The sequence below is a fragment of the Symphalangus syndactylus genome, chromosome 1 (genome assembly GCF_028878055.3).
Source record: "Symphalangus syndactylus isolate Jambi chromosome 1, NHGRI_mSymSyn1-v2.1_pri, whole genome shotgun sequence".
NCBI classification, from domain to species: Eukaryota; Metazoa; Chordata; class Mammalia; order Primates; family Hylobatidae; genus Symphalangus; species Symphalangus syndactylus.
This window is the reverse complement of record NC_072423.2, coordinates 113,585,647-113,606,454: the sequence shown is the minus strand read 5'-3', so window position 1 is coordinate 113,606,454 and position 20,808 is coordinate 113,585,647. Positions and strand designations below refer to the sequence as shown.

The following is a 20,808-nucleotide window of genomic DNA, read 5'->3' as shown; positions in this document are numbered from 1 at the left end:
TGGCTTATGTTCTTCTCTCTGTATAGTTTGTCCTGAAGAATTATGGAGAGAACCCAGAAGCCTACAATGAAGAACTGAAGAAGCTGGAGTTGCTCAGACAGGTAGGAGGAGGATAGTATTGTCTTTTTATGCATGGGTAGGCAGGATTGGTTTGATAGGGAGATAAAGAAACTGCCTAGGCCGGGCGCGGTGGCTCAACGCCTGTAATCCCACCACTTTAGGAGGCCGAGGTTGGCAGATGATTTGAGGTCAGGAGTTTGAGACCAGCCTGGCCAACATGGTGAAACTCCATCTCTACTAAAAATACAAAAATTAGGTGGGTGTGGTGTCATGTGCCTGTAGTTCCAGCTACTCAGGAGTCTGAAGCAGGATAATTGCTTCAACTCAGGAGGTGGAGGTTGCAATGAGCTGAGATCATGCGACTACACTCCAGCCTGGGTGACAGAGCGAGACTCCATCTCAAAAAGAACAAAAAAGAAACCACCCGGCCCATTTCTAGCTTTTGATGTAAAGTGAAAGACAGCTGGACGTGTGACTCATGCCTATGATCCCAGCACTTTGGGAGGCCAAGGCAGGAGGATCGGTTCCTCCTGGAGTTCAGGCCCAGCAGTTTGAGACCAGCCTCAACATAGCGAGACCCTGTCTCTACAGAAAACAAAAAAAATTTACCAGGCATGATGGTACCCACCTGTGTCCCCAGCTACGCAGGAGGCTGAGGAGGGAAGATCACTTGAGCCCAGGAGGTTGGGACTGCAGTGAACCAACCATGTTCATACTACTGTACTCTAGCCTGAGTGACAGAGTGAGATCCTGACTGTTTAGAAAACAAAACAAAAAAAGTGAAAGATGTGTGACTCTTCCTTTCACTTAAACACTTAAGAGGCCATTGTAAGGTTATTAATTGGCCTAATTTCAATATTATTGTGTCTCAGGGAACAGGGAGGCCTGAGGAGAGGGAGAGAGACAGGAAAAGGCCAGCCAGTGAAGCAGTGAGAACACACGGAACATTTATAAGTCTGCCGTCTTCTATGGGTGCAATTCATGGCACCAAAAACAATTACAATAGTAACATCAAAGATCACCAATCACAGATCACCATAACAGATATATAATAAAAAACAGTTTGAAATATTGTGAGAATTACTAAAATGTGACACAGAGTCATGAAATGAGCGCATGCTGCTGCAAAAATGGTGCCGACAGGCCTGTGTGATGCAGAATTGTCACAAACCTTCAGTCTGTAAAAAACGCAGCTCCTGCGAAGTGCAATAAAATGAGGTATGTTGTATTTTTTTCCTGATTATTGTATGTACTATTGGATAACAACGTGTTTTTTGTTAGAAGTCTGAGAGTCTGCACCGGCATGGCTGAGCTTGAGTACCAGTGATGTAGATACATGCCATAGAAATCAGTAGCTATTAGTGTTTTCTTGCCTATCATGGACCACATAGCAATCCTTGCAATAACCCAGCAGTGTTAGCAACTATTGTCAGTATACTACCCATCAGTAAATTTTTGGATACATTTTCATTTAGTCTACTGAGTGAAGATATTTTCTTTTTTTCTTTTTCAGAGACCTAGTCTCACTCTGTCACCCAGGCTGGAGTGCAATGGTGCGATCTCAGCTCACTGCAACCTCCACCTCCCAGGTTCAAGCGATTCTCCTGTCTCAGCCTCCTAAGTAGCTGGGACTACAGGCGCCCACCACCATGCCCAGCTAATTTTTTGTATTTTTAGTAGAGACGGGGTTTCAACATGTTGGCCAGGCTGGTCTCGACCTCCTGACCTCAGGTAATCCACCCGTCTCCGCCTCCCAAAGTGCTGGGATTACAGGTGTGAGCCACCGCGCCCGGCCTGGTGAAGATATTTTCTATGTCAGTTATTCAAAATTAGTACAAGACCAGGCGCAGTGGCTCACGCCTGTAATGCTATCACTTTGGGAGGCTGAGGCAGGTGGATCACTTGAAATCAGGAGTTCAAGACCAGCCTGGCCAACATGGCGAAACCCCCTCTCTATGAAAAATACAAAAATTAGTCGGGCATGGTAGCAGCGCATGCCTGTAATCCCAGCTACTAGGGAGGCTGAGGCAGGAGAATTACTTGAACCCGGGAGGCAGAGGTCGCAGTGAGCCAAGATCGCACCACTGCATCCAGCCTGGGCGACAGAGTGAGACTCTGTCTCAAAAAAGAAAAGCTAGAAATTATTACACTTAGTAAGGAAGGCACGTGAAAAGCTGAGATAGGCCAAAAGCTAGGCCTCTTGCACCAGATCACCAAGGTAGGAATGCAAATAAAAAATTCTTGAAGGAAATTAAAAAAGAATCGAATGATGTCATATCTCTGGATATCAGATTCTCTCCCTTCCCCGGGATTTGCTGCTTTTGTTTTTGTGTTTTTGATTGTTGTAGGCTACCCCTGTGCCAAGAATCAGCCTGAAATGTAAACTTACCAAAGTTTTTTTTTTTTTTCCCGAGACAGGGTCTCACTCTGTCGTCCAGGCAGGAGTGCAGTGGCACAATCACGGCTCACTGCAGCCTCCATCTCCCCAGTTCAAACCATCCTCCCACCTCAGCCCCCAAGTAGCTGGGACTACAAGTGCACACCACGGTATCCAGCCAATTTTTAAATTTTTTGTAGAGATGGAGTCCCCCTGTGTTGCCCAGGCTGGTCTCAAACTCCTGGGCTCAAGTGATCTTCTGGCCCCAGCCTTCCAAAGTGTTGGGATTAAAGAGGTGAGCCGCAGCACCCAGCCTTGTAAATTTAAGGTCTTCACAGGTCTTTTCTGAGCCTGTACCATTCCCTGCACATGTGCAGTGATTTTCTCATTTCCCCTATATATGTGGTTGCTTTTGTACATCTTACTCTTCAGTGTCTGCCTTCCAAAGGAGGAAAAAGAGAAAAATGAAGGAGAAGGGAAAAGATGCCAGGCCTTTAGATCCCTTGGAAGTTACTTCAGCTAGAGGTGAAGAAATTTACAGCCATGGAGGGAAGTGCAATAGTGGAGGAGCTGCCTCTTTCTCTGTACCTCTGTGTTCAGAAGCAGCAATCAGCAAGATCTCCTGTATTTGGAGGACAGAGTCCTTTTTGTCCATGCTGGCTCCCACAAGCTGCTCCTGGAACTGGTGCACAGCTACCTCCCAGGTGCTGGGGGTGGGGGATGGGTGGCTGCTACTATGGTAGGGGCTGAAATTGACCAAAATTAATGGCAATGAACTGTACTGTCAAAGCCTTCGCCTATAAGTTGCAAGCCTTTAATAGAATCTAGAGTTAAGTCAGATTCTGCCAGTGCAGCTTGTCTTGGTGGGGAGACCAAGCTTCTTATGCTGTCTTCTCAGAACCCTCCTCATAAATTGAATCTTTAAAAAGGGTTTATTTGAACAAAGTTTGAAAACCAGTGAGATAATCTTAGCCCCTGGGACAACCATCATTTTGTGCACACAGGCACGCACTACACACAAGGACGCAACACACCCTAGAAGGAGCATTACCACCAATCTCCAAAGCATCCTCTGAGACATATCCTCCAAAGCATAAGGCAGGCAACCTGCACAGAGCAATGGGCTGGGTAGAGCAGCCCCTGAGAGAGCTGTGAGCCAGCAGCAGCCTTCAGACCTGTGCTTTTCCAGCGCAAAAAAAGCTCACACAAGGCCATCTGGGGTAGCCACTTCCCCTTCCTGGGACTTGGTTTAATTTATCCCCGCAATGTGGGAGTTGGACTAGATCACTGTTTTTTGTTTTGTTTTTGTTTTTAAAGACAGAGTCTCACTCTGTCGCCCAGGCTGGAGTGCAGTCTCTCTCGGCTCATTGCAACCTCTGCCTGATGGATTCAAGCGATCCTCCTACCTCAGCCTCCTGAGTACCTGGGACTACAAGTATGCACCACCATGCCTGGCTAATTTTTGTATTTTTTTTTTTTTTTCTTGAGACAGAGTCTCGGGCTCTGTCGCCCAGGCTGGAGTGCAGTGGCGCAATCTCGGCTCACTGCAAGCTCCGCCTCCCGGGTTCACGGCATTCTCCTGCCTCAGTCTCTCCGAGTAGCTGGGACTACAGGCGCCCGCCACCACGCCCGGCTAATTTTTTGTATTTTTAGTAGAGACGGGGTTTCACCGTGGTCTTGATCTCCTGACCTCGTGATCCGCCCGCCTCAGCCTCCCAAAGTGCTGGGATTACAAGCGTGAGCCACCGCGCCCGGCCTAATTTTTGTATTTTTTGTAGACATGGAGTCTCATATATTCCCCAGGCTGGTCTTGAACTACTGGCCTCAAGCAATCCTCTGCCTCAGCCTCCGAAAATGCTGGGATTACAGGTGTGAGTCACTATGCCTAGTCTAGATCACTGTTCCTTAAACTTGTGAAACCCCAGAACAAATTTTCTTACATAGGACACTGATAATAATCTTTCAGTGAAAAAGTTATTGGAAGCTTTAGGCAGTCCTCTTTCCCTGATCTGAGCCTCAGTTTCCTCATCTGTAAAACCAGGGTTTGAATAGTTGTTTCTAGGAAGACTTTCCTTTTTAAACTCTGAAATAAATTCTTGGCTCTGTGATTACAGGGAGTAAAACCGACAGGTGCAGGGGATGCTGTGGGGGCGTCACAGCATCAAACTCTCTCTCAGACTCCTCTGTGTGGCTCTGCGCAGCTCGTCTAAGAGTCTGAGAAACCAGGCTAGAACCACAGGGGGCTGCATTCTTGGGTGGATTAAAGCGTGCAGGTGATCTCTTGGATCTGGAGGGGAGACTGCTTCCATTGTTTCCCAAAGATGGTTTTAGGAAGTACAAGACAAATTTTATTATTTATTTATATTTGAGACAGAATTTCACTCCTCTTGTCCAGGCTGGAGTGCATTGGCACAACCTGGGCTCACTGCAACCTCTGCCTCCAGGGTTCAAGCGATTCTCCTGCCTCAGCCTCCCGAGTAGCTGGAATTACAGGCACGCACCACCATGCCCAGCTATATTTTGTATTTTTAGTAGAGACAGGGTTTCTCCATGTTGGCCAGACTGGTCTCAAACTCCCAACCTCAGGTGATCCGCCCGCCTTGGCCTCCCAAAGTGCTGGGATTATAGGTGTGAGCCACTGCACCTGGCTTATTTTTTATTTTATTTTATTTATTTTACTTTTTGAGACGGAGTCTCACTCTGTTGCCTAGGCTAGAGTGCAGCGGCGCAATCTCGGCTCACTGCAAGCTCCGCCTCCCAGGTTCACGCCATTCTTCTGCCTCAGCCTCCCAAGTAGCTGGGAGTACAGGCACCCGTCACCACGCCCGGCTAATTTTTGTATTTTTAGTAGAGACAGGGTTTCAGCTTGTTAGCCAGGATGGTCTTGATCTCTTGACCTCATGATCCGCCTGCCTCGGCCTCCCAAAGTGCTGGGATTACAGGCGTGAGCCAGTATGCCCGGCCTTTTATTTTTTGAGATAGGGTCTCACTCTGTTTCCCAGGCTGAAGTGCAGTGGCATGATCATGGCTCCACTGCAGCCTCCACCTCCCAGGCTCAATCACTTCTCCCCCTTCCCAAGCCTGTAGTTCTGAGTAGCTGGGACTACAGGTATGCATCACCGCACCTAGCCAATTTTTGTATTTTTTGTAGAAGCGGAGTCTCGCCATGTTCCCCAGGCTGGTCTCAAAATCCTGGGCTCAAGTGATCCTCCCACCTTGGCCTCCCAAAGTGCTGGGATTATAGGCATGAGCCACCATGCCCGGCCAAGATTTTTCAATATTTTTATATGTGCTACTTTAGTGAGTATTGAAAAAAACTGCGTGGCTAGCACATCACACCTGTTATTTTAGAGCTGTTATTGCTTAGGATGTGGCTCTTAATTTTAAAAATGGGTTGTTTAAAGAAAAATGTTAAGTACAAGTGGTATTTGGATATGGCAGAGGTCATGATGGAGGGGTATGATAAGAATGACTAGATTTGAGAAGCACTGGCCTAATGCTGTGAGCTGCAGCTGTGACATGCCTTATCCTTTCACTGGGCATTCTAGAGGCCTCACTACCAGGGAGATTATCATCCCTGTTTAAAGAAGAGACTGAGTTTCAGAGTCTCCCAAGACACTGCTGGGAAGTGGTGTAGAGAGTACGACTGGTGCCTGACTCTTCTGTTCCACTGTCCCCAGGGTGTATGTACCCCTTCTGAGAGCATCCCTGCTGGGAGCTCAGAGCCGAGCTCCCAGAGTGGAGTGTCCTGGAGGATTTCTTCTGGCTAAGTCCCAGTGAGGGGCTCTGGTCCTCTCTGCAGGGGGCTGAGGGCAGACAGGTGTCAGGCCATCCCCCTCACTGTGCACCTGCTCCTTGGAGGATGTATTGTTTGCTTTCCTGTTTGTTTAAGCAGAGGGTTCATTTGTTTTTTTGTTGTTTTCCCCCCAAAATAAGAATAGCTCTGTTGTTTATCATAAATATTGAAAATGTTTAATATAAAGAATACATAAACAATATCAAGAATTAAATACATGTCTCTGTCAGATGTATACATATCTATCTATCTATCTATTTATTATTATTATTATTTGAGACCGAGTCTCACTCTGTCACCCAGGCTGGAGTGCGGTGGTGCAACCTTAGCTCACTGCAACCTCTGCCCCCAGCATTCAAGTGATTCTCCTGCTTCAGCCTCCTGAGTAGCTGGAATTACAGGTGCGCACCACCATTCCTGGCTGATTTTTGTGTTTTTAGTAGATACAGGGTTTCACCACATTGCCCAGGCTGGTCTCGAACTCCTGGGCTTAAGCGATACACCCGCCTCAGCCTCTCAAAAGTGTTGGGATTATAGGCGTGAGCTACCCTGCCCAGCCATATCTATCCATTTATATAGAATAAGATAAATTACTTAAATCCTGTCATCCAGAGATAATCAGGGTTAACATTATGGTGTACAGTCTTCTGAATTTTCTTTTTGTTTATATACCTATTTGTGGGTTTTTTTGTTTTTTTTCTTTTGAGACGGAGTTTTGCTCTTGTTGCCCAGCCTGGAGTGCAATGGCATGATCTCAGCTCACTGCAACCTCCGCCTCCCAGATTCAAACGATTCTCCTGCCTCAGCCTCCCGAGTAGCTGGGATTACAGGCACACACCACCATGCCCAGCTAATTTTTGTATTTTTAGTAGAGACAGGGTTTCACCATGTTGGCCAGGCTGGTCTCGAACTCCTGACCTCAGGTGATCCATCCGCCTCGGCCTCCCAAAGTGCTAGGATTACAGGCGTGAGCCACCTTGCCTGGCCTGTGTACCTATTTGGATATCAGTATTTGTATGATTCCATTTGTTACTTTTTTTTTTTCCCCAATAGTATGCCATAGGCCTCTTAACATATGAATAACTAGAGACTCTTGTCTTTAGTTTTCATGGCTGCAGAATATTCTCTTGTGAGGCGCCTTGACATAATTAATTTAAAACAGTCCTCTTTAATGGAAATTTTGGTGGGTATCCAGTTTTGCCTTTTGTTTTTTTGATTTTTTTTGAGAGACAGGGTCTTGCTTCATCACCCAGGCTGGAAAATAGTGGCACAACCATAGCTCACTGCAGCCTTAACCTCCCAGGCTCAATTGATCTTTTTCCGTCAGCCTCCCAAGGAGCTGGGACCAAAGGCACCATCACGCCTAGATAATTTTTAAAATTCTTTTTTGTTGAGACAGGGTCTTGCTACATTGCCCAGACTGGTATCTAACTCCTGGCCTCAAGCAATCCTCCCACCTTGGCCTCCCAAAATGCTGGGACCACATGTGTGAGCCACTGCACCTGACCTGGAGTCCAGTTTTTGACCCTGGTAATAATGCTGTGATAAATATCCTTGTGGTCATATCCAAGCATGTGCTTTCCTGGATGTCTGTTACTGTATTTAGACACAGAACTGTGGGTCATGCTGAGTGTGGCAGCTCACACCTTTAATCCCAGCACTTTGGGAGGTAGAGGTGGGAGGATCACTTAAGCCCAGGAGTTTGAGAACAGCCTGGGCAACATGGCAAAACCCTGTCTCTATTAAATTTTAAAAACTGTGGGCCAAAAGTTAAGTACAGTAAAAAACTTAAAACATGTTGCAAACTGCTTTTCAGATATTTGAGATGGGCTGGGCACAGTGGCTCATGCCTGTAATCCCAGCACTTTGAGTGAGGCGGGTAGATCACAAGGTCAGGTGTTCGAGACCAGCCTGGCCAAAATGGGGAAACCCCGTCTCTACTAAAAATACAAAATTAGCCGGGCATGGTGGCGTGTGCCTGTAGTCTCAGCTAATTGGGAGGCTGAGGCAGGAGAATTGCCTGAACCCGGGAGGTTGCAGTGAATACTGCATTCTAGCCTGGGTGACAGAGTGAGACTCCGTTTTTTTTTTAAAAAAAAAAAAAAGAAAAACTATGTGGGATGGATTCAGTCAGCCAGCTGCCAGCCTGGCTTGTGCAGTGTTTTGTTGAACGATTATAGGTGTAGTCATGGACTTTTTGGGATCCCTTCGCGTGTGCAGTCGGCCAGCTCTGATGCATTTTCCTGGCATTTGTGGGTTAGCTGGCCTGCCTGTCCACTGCCCCATATGACATCAGGCCTGCTTCTCCCATCCTGCCCCCCCAGAATGCTGTCCGTGTCCCACGAGACTTTGAGGGCTGTAGTGTCCTCCGCAAGTACCTCGGCCAGCTTCATTACCTGCAGAGTCGGGTCCCCATGGGCTCGGGCCAGGAGGCCGCTGTCCCTGTCACCTGGTGAGAGCCGCAGGCAGGGCTGGAGGATCCCAGGGGGAGTCTGGGTGGTGGGGGTGCTCTTCCCCTCCCTTCCCCCTTCTCCTTGCTGCATAGGATGGGGAATGGCCTCATATGGTCCCCCCAGGCCTCCCCACATCCCCACACTGGGGTGTTTAGTCCCCTTACCTAATCTCAGGGCCCTGGCCAGCTCCTGCCCTGGAAATAACTGGGGTGCCATGTCTGCAGGACAGAGATCTTCTCAGGCAAGTCTGTGGCCCATGAGGACATCAAGTACGAGCAGGCCTGTATTCTCTACAACCTTGGTGAGCTGCCTGATCCCTTCCCCATGGCCCTACTCCCCACTCCTGCCAGCCTAGCTTTCAGCTCTTCAGATGGCCACAAAGGCAGTGGGCTGATAAAGGGAGGACTCCAGGATTCCCACCCCTCCACTGACTTCCCCACAGCCCTACCAGCTCCTCCACTGTTTTCTGGGCTGGGCCCGTGGGGAGCCTCTGCTGGGGCGAGGCTCTACTGGGCTGGCTGCCACACAGAGTTGCCACTGTGTACTCTGTCTGGGAGAGAGGGCCTTTCTTCTTTGACTGGACAGCCCCTCCCCACTGTGGTTTTGGGCTGCTTCAGGTAGGAGGAGAGCAAGGCTGGCATCAGCTTGCCCTTCTAGTCAGCCTTAGCCTGACTCAAGGGAGAAGCTTGGGGAGCCCCAGAGTTCTGTGCAAACATCCCTGAAGCTTCAAGATTGGACCCCTTGGACAGGAGCCCTTTCCATCCTCTGCCAAATGCAGAGCAGGAGACTGAGGGCTGGGCAGGACTTCTGAGTTTCCCTGTTCCCTCCAGCTTGGGTGTCGTTGGACTCATTGCCCTGGTTCTCAGAGCCCTGTTGTCTTGATTGTGGATAACAACAGTGCCCCCTCTGCCTCACCTTCACATGGGTGTGAGCAGCCCCAGGCCCCCTAACACTGTCCCCTCCCTCCCCAGGAGCGCTGCACTCCATGCTGGGGGCCATGGACAAGCGGGTGTCTGAGGAGGTGAGGAGAGGGGCAGTAGTGGAACATGTGGACATACCAGGGAGGGGCAGCCTCCCAAGTATGGATGAATCCTGACCCATGGAGTGGACACAGGCCATCCTCCCACTCCCTCCCAGGGCATGAAGGTCTCCTGTACCCACTTCCAGTGTGCAGCTGGCGCCTTCGCCTACCTACGGGAGCACTTCCCTCAAGCCTACAGCGTCGACATGAGCCGCCAGATCCTTACTCTCAACGTCAACCTCATGCTGGTGAGGAGGCACCCTGGTTGGAGAGGAGTTGAATCCAGGGAAGGGGATGGCCAGGGAGGGGGCAGTTGGGCCTGGATCCTGGACCAGGCCATGTGCCGATGGCATTGAGGGACAAGCAAGGGGCCTTGGCTTTGTTGAATCAGGAGCACGGTGGTGCTGCTTGGAGTGGGGGCAGCTGGGGGAGAGGGCAGTGAAGAGGGATCCCTCAGTCTGCCCCAGGGGAAGGGGAAGGGGGAGGCCTTGAGTGAGCGAGGGAGTACACCTCACGTGTCGCCCCAGGGCCAGGCTCAGGAGTGTCTCCTGGAGAAGTCGATGTTGGATAACAGGAAGAGCTTTCTGGTGGCCCGCATCAGTGCACAGGTAGGGAAGGGGCTGAGGGGAGGCCTTTGCTTTGCTGCTGACCCCCCCCACTCACTGGGACCCACCCTGTTCTCAGGTGGTAGATTACTACAAGGAGGCATGCCGGGCCTTGGAGAACCCTGACACTGCCTCACTGCTGGGCCGGATCCAGAAGGACTGGAAGAAGCTTGTGCAGATGAAGATCTACTACTTCGCAGCCGTGGCTCATGTGAGGGCCTGGGGTCCCAGGGTGGGGCAGGGCGGGGCCGAGTGGCCACAGCTGAGGAAGCAACTCATGGCGTCTCTTCTTTCGCAGCTGCACATGGGAAAGCAGGCCGAGGAGCAGCAGAAGTTCGGGGAGCGGGTGAGTGAGCTGCAGTGAGGAGGGGCTGGGAACCGATAGCAGCCTTCAGTGAGATGCTGGTGTGCTCCTGCTCCTTACACATCGGGGGTGGCCTTCTCTGTCTCACCCTGGCCACCACCCTGCTGGAGGCCTGGTGTCTTAAGTGTTGTCCCATCTGTGCAGCCCTGGTCCCTCGGGGTCTGAGGAGGTGGGGCAGGCTCCCTGCAGAGCAGGTGGCTGGGGCAGGGTGTGGCGCCACCTTGCTGCTGTTGGCTGGAGTGGTGCCTGGCTGCCTCCTGAGCTGCTTGTCATCTGATGGACAGGCAGGGCCGGGTGGGTGGCAGGAGAAGGGGTCCAAGCAGAGGAGGACAGAGCAGGCTTTCCTGCCACCCTCCACAGGTTGCGTACTTCCAGAGCGCCCTGGACAAGCTCAATGAAGCCATCAAGTTGGCCAAGGTAAAGCTGAGGAAGGCCTGGCTGCCCCTCAGACCCCTGAGGGTATAGAAGCAAGCCCGGTGGGACTGAGGGGGTGTCCTGGTGCCAGCCTTGGTTGGTGCTAAGGCCCCACCCCGTCCCTAACCCCACAGGGCCAGCCTGACACTGTGCAAGACGCGCTTCGCTTCACTATGGATGTCATTGGGGGAAAGTGAGTCTGTGGGGGTGGCCCTGGTTCCCTCTTTTTGTGAAGGGTCTTGTCCCTCTGCTGGCATCTTTGGGAGGAAGACTCCAGTGCCAGAGAGCAGTGTGCCACATGGGAAGTAGGTTCTGGATCCCCGCTGACACCCCGTGACTGCCCACTCCCCCTGCTCGTGACCCCCAGGTACAGTTCTGCCAAGAAGGACAACGACTTCATCTACCATGACGCTGTCCCAGCATTGGACACCCTCCAGCCTGTAAAAGGTCGGGGAGCTGAGAGGTGGGGGCAGAGGTGACGGTGGGGTGGGGACAGGACACAGGAGCCTGCCTCAAGGACTCTGCATGGGCCTGATCTCCACAATTCCCACCCCCCCAGGAGCCCCCTTGGTGAAGCCCTTGCCAGTGAACCCCACAGACCCAGCTGTTACAGGCCCTGACATCTTCGCCAAACTGGTACCCATGGCTGCCCACGAGGCCTCGTCACTGTACAGGTGGGTGGAGGGTGGCACAGAGGGAGGTGGGGTGTCTTGAGATGTGGGTCTTCGGCAAATGCTCTGTCGCTTCTGCAGTGAGGAGAAGGCCAAGCTGCTCCGGGAGATGATGGCCAAGATTGAGGACAAGAATGAGGTCCTGGAGTGAGTGTGGGACTTGGGCCGGGAGGCAGAGGCAGGCAGCACTTCCCGGGCCTCTGAGGGCCCTAGGGCTGCCTATGCTGGGAGAGGAATGAAATGTCCATTGCAAACAGGTTTCCCAATGCTGCCTTCCCGCCCAGGGTGGTGGGGCTAGTGTGTAAGGCAGGAGTCATGTCTTGGGAGGAGGAGGTGCCTTCTGTTCCACTGTTTCCAGCAGTGCCCTGGGCATGTTCTGTGAGACCAGGCCAGACCTGGTAGTAGGGGTCAGAGGTCACAATTTGCTCTCTGCTGAGACCTCAGATTAAGTGGTGGGGCTTGCCCTAGCGGCTCCTTTGACATGGTCAGAGTTGGATGAGCACCCAGCACCCACCTGGCCCTGTTGCTCCCCACAGCCAGTTCATGGATTCAATGCAGTTGGATCCCGAGACGGTGGACAATCTTGATGCCTACAGCCACATCCCACCCCAGCTCATGGAGAAGTGCGCAGCCCTCAGTGTCCGGCCCGACACCGTCAGGAACCTTGTCCAGTCCATGCAAGGTGAGTAAGGGGCAGAGCAAGCAAGTGAAAGGGAGTGGGAGGTCATCTGCTGTGGCCACCTCTGTGTCCCTGGTCACTGAGGATGGAGGCTGCACCCCTCTAGGCCCTGGCTTGGGCATCCACACCCACTCCTCTGGATCAGCATACCTCATGCACCCTGCTCACTGTGCGCTGCGCCTCACTCAAGCCCTGACCTGAGGGGGTGGTTCTGTCTCTTGGGGGAGGGGCCCATGGGTGCCCGGTAGCTGCCTCAGGGGCTGCCTCTACAATCCGCACCCCCAGTGCTGTCAGGTGTGTTCACGGATGTGGAGGCTTCCCTGAAGGACATCAGAGACCTGCTGGAGGAGGATGAGCTGCTAGAGCAGAAGTTTCAGGAGGTGGTGGGCCAGGTGGGGGCCATCTCCGCCCCCTCCAAGGCTGAGCTGGCAGAGGTGAGGCGAGAATGGGCCAAGTACATGGAAGTCCACGAGAAGGCCTCCTTCACCAACAGTGAGCTGCACCGTGCCATGAACCTGCATGTCGGCAACCTGCGCCTGCTCAGCGGGCCGCTTGACCAGGTCCGGGCTGCCCTGCCCACACCGGCCCTCACCCCAGGTGAGCCCCACCAGACCCCATTGGGAGACTCGAGCTGGGGGTTTCTCTGGCCTCACTGACCACTGCTGCCCACAGAGGACAAGGCCGTGCTGCAGAACCTAAAGCGCATCCTGGCCAAGGTGCAGGAGATGCGGGACCAGCGCGTGTCCCTGGAGCAGCAGCTACGTGAGCTTATCCAGAAAGATGACATCACTGCCTCACTGGTCACCACAGACCACTCAGAGATGAAGGTGGGCTGGGTGAGCAGGGTGGAGGGGCTCTGGGCCCCACCCTTAGGAGTCGAGGCCCTGAGTGTCCGTGCCCGGCCCCCACCCCTCCCTCAGAAGCTGTTCGAGGAGCAGCTGAAAAAGTATGACCAGCTGAAGGTGTACCTGGAGCAGAACCTGGCCGCCCAGGACCGTGTCCTCCGTGCACTGACAGAGGCCAACGTGCAGTACGCGGCTGTGCGGCGGGTACTCAGCGACCTGGACCAAAAGTCAGTGCCCAGTCCTCTCCTCTTTTCCGGAGCCGCCTGGAGCCCACCCCCATGGTTCACCTGGAGCTGGCCCTTCTGCCCACCAGGTGGAACTCCACACTGCAGACCCTGGTGGCCTCGTATGAAGCCTATGAGGACCTGATGAAGAAGTCGCAGGAGGGCAGGGACTTCTACGCAGACCTGGAGAGCAAAGTGGCTGCTCTGCTGGAGCGCACGCAGTCCACCTGCCAGGCCCGTGAGGCTGCCCGCCAACAGCTCCTGGACAGGTTTGTGTGGCCCTGGGGCTGTGGTGCAGTTGGGTCCAGACAAGCTGGGGTGATGGGAGCCTGGCCCCACTTTTTCCCTGCCTGTCCCACAGGGAGCTGAAGAAGAAGCCACCGCCACGGCCCACAGCCCCAAAGCCGCTGCTGCCCCGCAGGGAGGAGAGTGAGGCAGTGGAAGCAGGAGACCCCCCTGAGGAGCTGCGCAGCCTCCCCCCTGACATGGTGGCCGGCCCACGACTGCCCGACACCTTCCTGGGAACTGCCACCCCACTCCACTTTCCTCCCAGCCCCTTCCCCAGCTCCACAGGCCCAGGACCCCACTATCTCTCAGGCCCCTTACCCCCTGGTACCTACTCGGGCCCCACCCAGCTGATACAGCCCAGGGCCCCAGGGCCCCCTGCAATGCCCGTAGCACCTGGGCCTGCCCTCTACCCAGCCCCTGCCTATACACCGGAGCTGGGCCTTGTGCCCCGATCCTCCCCACAGCATGGCGTGGTGAGCAGTCCCTATGTGGGGGTAGGGCCGGCCCCACCAGTTGCAGGTCTCCCCTCGGCCCCACCTCCTCAATTCTCAGGCCCCGAGTTGGCCATGGCGGTTCGGCCAGCCACCACCACAGTAGATAGCATCCAGGCACCCATCCCCAGCCACACAGCCCCACGGCCAAACCCCACCCCTGCTCCTCCCCAGCCCTGCTTCCCTGTGCCCCCACCACAGCCACTGCCCACGCCTTACACCTACCCCGCAGGGGCCAAGCAATCCATCCCAGCCCAGCACCACTTCTCTCCTGGGATCCCTGCAGGTTTTCCAGCCCCGAGGATTGGGCCCCAGCCCCAGCCCCAGCCCCATCCTTCACGAGCGTTTGGGCCTCAGCCCCCACAACAGCCCCTTCCACTCCAGCATCCACATCTCTTCCCACCCCAGGCCCCAGGACTCCTACCCCCACAGTCCCCCTACCCCTATGCCCCTCAGCCTGGGGTCCTGGGGCAGCCGCCAGCCCCCCTACACACCCAGCTCTACCCAGGTCCCGCTCAAGACCCTCTGCCAGCCCACTCGGGGGCCCTGCCTTTCCCCAGCCCTGGGCCCCCTCAGCCTCCCCATCCCCCCCTGGCATATGGTCCTGCCCCTTCTACCAGACCCATGGGCCCCCAGGCAGCCCCTCTTACCATTCGAGGGCCCTCGTCTGCTGGCCAGTCCACCCCTAGTCCCCACCTGGTGCCTTCACCTGCCCCATCTCCAGGGCCTGGTCCAGTACCCCCTCGTCCCCCAGCAGCAGAACCACCCCCTTGCCTGCGCCGAGGCGCTGCAGCTGCAGACCTGCTCTCCTCCAGCCCAGAGAGCCAGCATGGTGGCACTCAGCCTCCTGGGGGTGGGCAGCCCCTGCTGCAGCCCACCAAGGTGGACGCAGCTGAGGGCCGTCGGCCGCAGGCCCTGCGGCTGATCGAGCGGGACCCCTATGAGCATCCTGAGAGGCTGCGGCAGTTGCAGCAGGAGCTGGAGGCCTTTCGGGGCCAGCTGGGGGATGTGGGGGCTCTGGACACTGTCTGGCGAGAGCTGCAAGATGCGCAGGAACATGATGCCCGAGGCCGTTCCATCGCCATCGCCCGCTGCTACTCACTGAAGAACCGGCACCAGGATGTCATGCCCTATGACAGTAACCGTGTGGTGCTGCGCTCAGGCAAGGATGACTACATCAATGCCAGCTGCGTGGAGGGGCTCTCCCCATACTGCCCCCCACTAGTGGCAACCCAGGCCCCACTGCCTGGCACAGCTGCTGACTTCTGGCTCATGGTCCATGAGCAGAAAGTGTCGGTCATTGTCATGCTGGTTTCTGAGGCTGAGATGGAGAAGGTGAGAAGAGGGGGTGGGTGTCCACGAGGGCAGTGTGGGGCAGCAGGGCAGGGGATCCTGGAAAACCAGTTCTGTCTTGGCTTGTCTGTCCCTCAGCAAAAAGTGGCACGCTACTTCCCCACCGAGAGGGGCCAGCCCATGGTGCACGGTGCCCTGAGCCTGGCATTGAGCAGCGTTCGCAGCACCGAAACCCATGTGGAGCGCGTGCTGAGCCTGCAGTTCCGAGACCAGAGCCTCAAGCGCTCTCTTGTGCACCTGCACTTCCCCACTTGGCCTGAGTTGTGCGTCCACTGCTCTGGATGGTGGCTGGGGGTCTGGGGTGCTGTCCAGTCCTTGGTGCTGGGAGGGATGAGAGCCTCAGGTCAGGCCTGGCTCATAGGCTCTTCCGCGCCCCATCCTGTCCCACAGAGGCCTGCCCGACAGCCCCAGCAACTTGCTGCGCTTCATCCAAGAGGTGCACGCACATTACCTGCATCAGCGGCCGCTGCACACACCCATCGTTGTGCACTGCAGGTAGAGGGTGGGCCTGAGGGTCTCTCCTCTATGGGCTCTTGGCCCAGCCTCATATCCCGGCCTCATACCCCCTTCTTGGCACAGCTCTGGTGTGGGCCGCACGGGAGCCTTTGCACTGCTCTATGCAGCTGTGCAGGAGGTGGAGGCTGGGAACGGAATCCCTGAGCTGCCACAGCTGGTGCGGCGCATGCGGCAGCAGAGGAAGCACATGCTGCAGGAGAAGGTGAGGATCTGGGCAGATGGGGCTGGGATGGGCCTTACTGTCCCAGGGTGACGGGCCCCTGCCCAGCTGACCTGGCCAAATGCACCTGTGCAGTTGCACCTCAGGTTCTGCTATGAGGCAGTGGTGAGACACGTGGAGCAGGTCCTGCAGCGCCATGGTGTGCCCCCTCCATGCAAACCCTTGGCCAGTGCAAGTATCAGCCAGAAGGTGAGGAAGGTTCCCTGGAAGCTGCTGGGAGAGCCATAGCCTTGGGACTTCCTCTCCTCACCCACTCTGTCTTCTCAGAACCACCTCCCTCAGGACTCGCAGGACCTGGTCCTCGGTGGGGATGTGCCCATCAGCTCCATCCAGGCCACCATTGCCAAGCTCAGTATCCGGCCTCCTGGGGGGTTGGAGTCCCCAGTTGCCAGCTTGCCAGGCCCTGCAGAGCCCCCAGGACTCCCGCCAGCCAGCCTCCCAGAGTCTACCCCAATCCCATCTTCCTCCCCGCCCCCCCTTTCTTCCCCACTACCTGAGGCTCCCCAGCCTAAGGAGGAGCCACCAGTGCCTGAAGCCCCCAGCTCGGGGCCCCCCTCCTCCTCCCTGGAGCTGCTGGCCTCCTTGACCCCAGAGGCCTTCTCCCTGGACAGCTCCCTGCGGGGCAAACAGCGGATGAGCAAGCAGAACTTTCTGCAGGCCCATAACGGGCAAGGGCTGCGGGCCACCCAGCCCTCTGACGACCCCCTCAGCCTTCTGGATCCACTCTGGACACTCAACAAGACCTGAACAGGTTTTGCCTACCTGGTCCTTACACTACATCATTTCTCATGCCCATCATCTGCCCACACCCAGCAGAGCTTCTCAGTGGGCACAGTCTCTTACTCCCATTTCTGCTGCCTGCCTTTGGCCCTGCCTGGCCCAGCCCGCACCCCTGTGGGGTGGAGATGTACTACAGGCTCTGGGTCAGGTTCTGCTCCTTTATGGGACCTGACATTTTTCAGCTCTTTGCTATTGAAATAATAAACCACCCTGTTCTGTGGCCCGTGACTCAGTCTGCTCATTGCTGCCTTAGCTCCAGTAGCACTGCCAGGAACTTAGCACCTTTTGTGGATGACAGGATGGTACCAAACTGCCACACTACCAGGACAGTTCTTTAAGGGCCCTGCAGTTCTGGCTTGCTCATCCTCCCTGTGCCACACTGTATGTTTCCTCAGCAGCTCTGAGGAGGGTTCAGGCAGTGTGTGTGCACAAACAAACAAACAATTCCAAGAAACACAAGTAGATCCCAAAGTGCCTGACAGTTGTTGTGATTTTTTAAAAAAAATTTAATATTATTACAGTCAGGAGGCAGCGGCTGGAAGATACTCAGCTCTTTCCCCCAAATCCAGGTTCAGTGCATCGGCCCCCACACAACACCCCAGCCTCCTTGCCTGGGCAGGGGAGGCCCCACGCTCAGTCCAGCTTCTCCAGCACAGAGGGCACATACACCAGGCTGAGCTCACTGCCAAAGTTGCAGACAATGGCAGCGTTGTCCAGCACCAGGATCTGGCGGGCAGGCTGGGCCTCACTGTTCTTCCCCAGGTAGACTGTCTGTAACAGGTCCCCGTAGTTTAGGTCCCAAAAGGAGACACAGCCCTGGCCGCCAGTCACCAGCAGGTTGTCTGAGATGACACCCAAGCTTGCACCACAGCCCAGGTCCTGGAGGCAAGGACATGACAAGCTCAGTCCTGAGTCCTTCCCTAAAATCCCAAGAATCCTATGTTCCTCACCCCCTCTACCTGCTGAATGGAGTAGAACTTGATGCCTGTGCTGCGGTCCCAGATGCTGATGAGGTCATCCAGGCCACTGCTGATGACGCAGGAGGTGGTACAGGTGAGGGAGGTGACATCCCCACGGTGAGCGAACACGTGGCTGACCCGGCTGCCAGTCAGTACATCCCACAGGCAGATGGCCCCATCTTGTCCTCCACTGGCCAGCACCATGGTCTGGGGAAACAGGCCAGGGGAGTGGGGTCACCATGGTGTAGTACCTCTGTCAACAATGGTGTCCCTGTGCCCCAGTGGGTGCCCTGACTGCTTCCTGGAAGGCCCCTGGGGACCAGCTCCCAGGAGTCAGCAAACATGGGCCACAGGCTCTATACCCCCCTACCCCACCTGCAGGCCCCTTACCTGGTCAATGTACACAGTTGTGATGGCCCCTGAGTGGCCCTGAAGGGTGAAGAGGCAGCACGAGTCCTCCAGACGGAACACCTGGGACAGGGATGGGCCTCAGGTTCTGGTCTCTGGGATTTTCCAAGTTATACTTTGGCCGGGAAATGCCCTCTGTTCTTCACCAGGACTCCTCCAGCCTCTCCCTGACGAATGCATCAGGCTCCCACCCCGTGCCGGGCCACTCCAGCACCCAAGAGACGAGACAATACTCACTCTCAGTGTGTGGTCTTGGCTCCCAGTCACCAAGCGTCCAGCAGCGGCTTTCAGGGCTGTGATGGGTTTTTGGTGTGCACAGGGCACTGTGTGGGTCAGGTGACAGGCCACTGTGTCGCTGCTGCTGTACACTGGAGAGGCAGGGGAACTGCCCCGCCCTGGGGTCCCTGAGGACAAAAGGCCAAGTGAAGGATCTCTGAGAAAGCAATGGGCAGACAGCCCCTGCCCATCCCACCAAGTGTGAACACCTGCCCGCCCCAGGGCCTCTTACCTCTAAACTGCAAGGGGCTGAGGGCAGTGTGGGTCTCCAAGGAGAAGAAATCAAGGGAACCGTTGAGCCGTGCAGCCACAATCCTGGAAGAGAAGAACAGCTGCCAGGGGCCTCTCCCCTAAGCATGTGGACACAAGAGAGTTAAGGGCCAGTTCAAGAAGGCACAGAAGGGACATGACCAAGAGGAAAGCACATGGTACCAGAACAGATGCTGGAGCCAGAGGGCAACTCCAAATAGTAACCTTGTGCCTCAGTTTCTTCATCCGTAAAATGGGGTAAGAGTACCCACTTCACAGGGTGGTCATGAGAATCAAGTGAGCTAACGTGTTAAGGTGGTATCTGGTAAATATCACATAAGTTTGTAAATTAAAAACAAGCAGAGGGCTCCATGTTGCCTGGAGCTGAAGGGAAGGCTGCTGAGGGGAAACGGGATGCAGGGTGGGCTACGTTGGGCATTGCAGAAGCCTGCATTCTCCACCACATAAAAGCAGCTTCAACCCAAACACAGCCCACACCAATTCCTTTTTCCACAAAGAAACAAGGATTTTCTTTGCTCTCCAAAATTCCTAGGTACAGTCTGACAGGCAAGGATGGGTATATTTGCCCAGTAACCCCAAAGCCTCAAAGCAGGTAGGGTTCAAAATCTTACTGCAGCAAAAGGCAATGCATGTCTACAACCTCTGCCCATGAATTTGAAGGGCCTACACCAGAGCTGGGGAAGCCAGTTGTATGAGTGGAAGTGGGTAGACAAGGAGAGACCACAGTCACCAGGAACCCTGAGGGTCAGGTTGAGACATCGAGGCTTTCCTTACAGCTAAAACAAGCAGCAAAGGAGGATGTTGGCCAAGGCCCATGCAGAACCTGTGGTGACAGGAATGACAGCAGCAGCCCACTGGCAGAAATCAACAGCACTAAGGGCAAGGGACGCCCCCTCCCCAAGGAAAAAGAAAGACTCCAGCTCTAGGTCAGATGGTGCTGCCATCAACAGTCAAGGAGCCTTGGAGGAGGAGCCAGTGTGGGACAGGCAGGCGAAGGCGTCCGGCAGAAGGCACCTGGCCATTGGGTGGAGAGACCCAGGTTCACCAGCTCGGAGGTGGGGCCAGAACCCAGGTGGCTGAGACTCCCCAAGGAGTGTGCATGCAGATGGAGCCCTGGGGACGCTGAAGAGGGCAAGCATGACAGAGGCAGGGAGAGCAGAGAACAGCTGCCAGCAGCCACGGAGAAGAGAGGGGTCTGCAAGCGCACTCTGTAACTAAAAATGCAACCAAGATACCCCAAAGGCTCAATATTGACAAGCTAATCAGAGAAACTGGCTTCATTGAGAAGGGCAAGAAAGGACAGGTGTGTATCACTCCCCACTGTCACTGCTTAAGGCCCTGGGAGGTCACTGTGTGCCATGCACTATCCAAGCACATCACACCCCTAATGCTTTTGTTACCTTCCCATCCAACTGGATGGCCCTCTGCTCACAGGTGTGGGGCTGGGCACCAAGAAGGTCAATCGAATCATACAGTACAGCAGTGGAAGGGAACCAGGACTCAAGACTCAAGAGACTATGGCCTAGCCAACAAAGGCTGGGGACATCTGGGGCTGAGGCAGGCCACTCTCACCTTTTGTCCAAGAAGACCAGAGCGGTAATGCCTGAGGAGACCTCCTCGCTGCTGCAGCACAGCACCCCTTCAATGGCGTCCCACACCTACGAGTCCAGAGGCTGTAAGCACCTGCCAGCCAGAAAGGCCCACAATCCCCAGGGCGGACAGCCGCTCTGCCCACCTT

General features: G+C 54.9%; 2 protein-coding genes across 7 annotated transcripts in view; one reads left to right on the top strand and one right to left on the bottom strand.

Moving 5' to 3' along the window:
- PTPN23 (protein tyrosine phosphatase non-receptor type 23) overlaps positions 1-17,377 on the top strand; it is a 34,085-nt gene extending 16,708 nt beyond the window's left edge. Inside the window, exons 2-25 of one of the 4 annotated variants that reach the window (XM_055279299.2) lie at positions 27-101; positions 8,558-8,685; positions 8,911-8,987; positions 9,658-9,707; positions 9,824-9,955; positions 10,235-10,315; positions 10,392-10,523; positions 10,611-10,658; positions 11,037-11,093; positions 11,225-11,283; positions 11,458-11,537; positions 11,650-11,764; positions 11,843-11,908; positions 12,298-12,443; positions 12,726-13,037; positions 13,113-13,267; positions 13,361-13,512; positions 13,599-13,778; positions 13,871-15,623; positions 15,720-15,904; positions 16,032-16,136; positions 16,221-16,359; positions 16,453-16,566; positions 16,645-17,377. In XM_055279299.2, coding sequence (XP_055135274.2) covers positions 27-101; positions 8,558-8,685; positions 8,911-8,987; positions 9,658-9,707; positions 9,824-9,955; positions 10,235-10,315; positions 10,392-10,523; positions 10,611-10,658; positions 11,037-11,093; positions 11,225-11,283; positions 11,458-11,537; positions 11,650-11,764; positions 11,843-11,908; positions 12,298-12,443; positions 12,726-13,037; positions 13,113-13,267; positions 13,361-13,512; positions 13,599-13,778; positions 13,871-15,623; positions 15,720-15,904; positions 16,032-16,136; positions 16,221-16,359; positions 16,453-16,566; positions 16,645-17,124 — 4,821 coding nt within the window. In that variant the 3' untranslated portion in view covers positions 17,125-17,377. Of the gene's footprint in view, positions 1-26; positions 102-8,557; positions 8,686-8,910; positions 8,988-9,657; positions 9,708-9,823; positions 9,956-10,234; positions 10,316-10,391; positions 10,524-10,610; positions 10,659-11,036; positions 11,094-11,224; positions 11,284-11,457; positions 11,538-11,649; positions 11,765-11,842; positions 11,909-12,297; positions 12,444-12,725; positions 13,038-13,112; positions 13,268-13,360; positions 13,513-13,598; positions 13,779-13,870; positions 15,624-15,719; positions 15,905-16,031; positions 16,137-16,220; positions 16,360-16,452; positions 16,567-16,644 lie in introns of those variants that run through there. The other 3 variants (XM_063609248.1, XM_063609249.1, XM_063609250.1) reach the window with 3 other exon arrangements.
- A 265-nt stretch (positions 17,378-17,642) lies between these two features.
- Positions 17,643-20,808, bottom strand: part of SCAP (SREBF chaperone) — a 73,363-nt gene continuing 70,197 nt past the window's right edge. For all 3 annotated transcript variants that reach the window (XM_055279347.2, XM_055279356.2, XM_063609462.1), the window contains exons 18-23: positions 20,643-20,728; positions 19,033-19,115; positions 18,762-18,928; positions 18,507-18,587; positions 18,117-18,323; positions 17,643-18,036 (exon numbers count right to left, since the gene is read on the bottom strand). In XM_055279347.2, the coding sequence (XP_055135322.1) occupies positions 17,791-18,036; positions 18,117-18,323; positions 18,507-18,587; positions 18,762-18,928; positions 19,033-19,115; positions 20,643-20,728 (870 nt within the window). In that variant the 3' untranslated portion in view covers positions 17,643-17,790. The remainder of the gene's footprint in view (positions 18,037-18,116; positions 18,324-18,506; positions 18,588-18,761; positions 18,929-19,032; positions 19,116-20,642; positions 20,729-20,808) is intronic.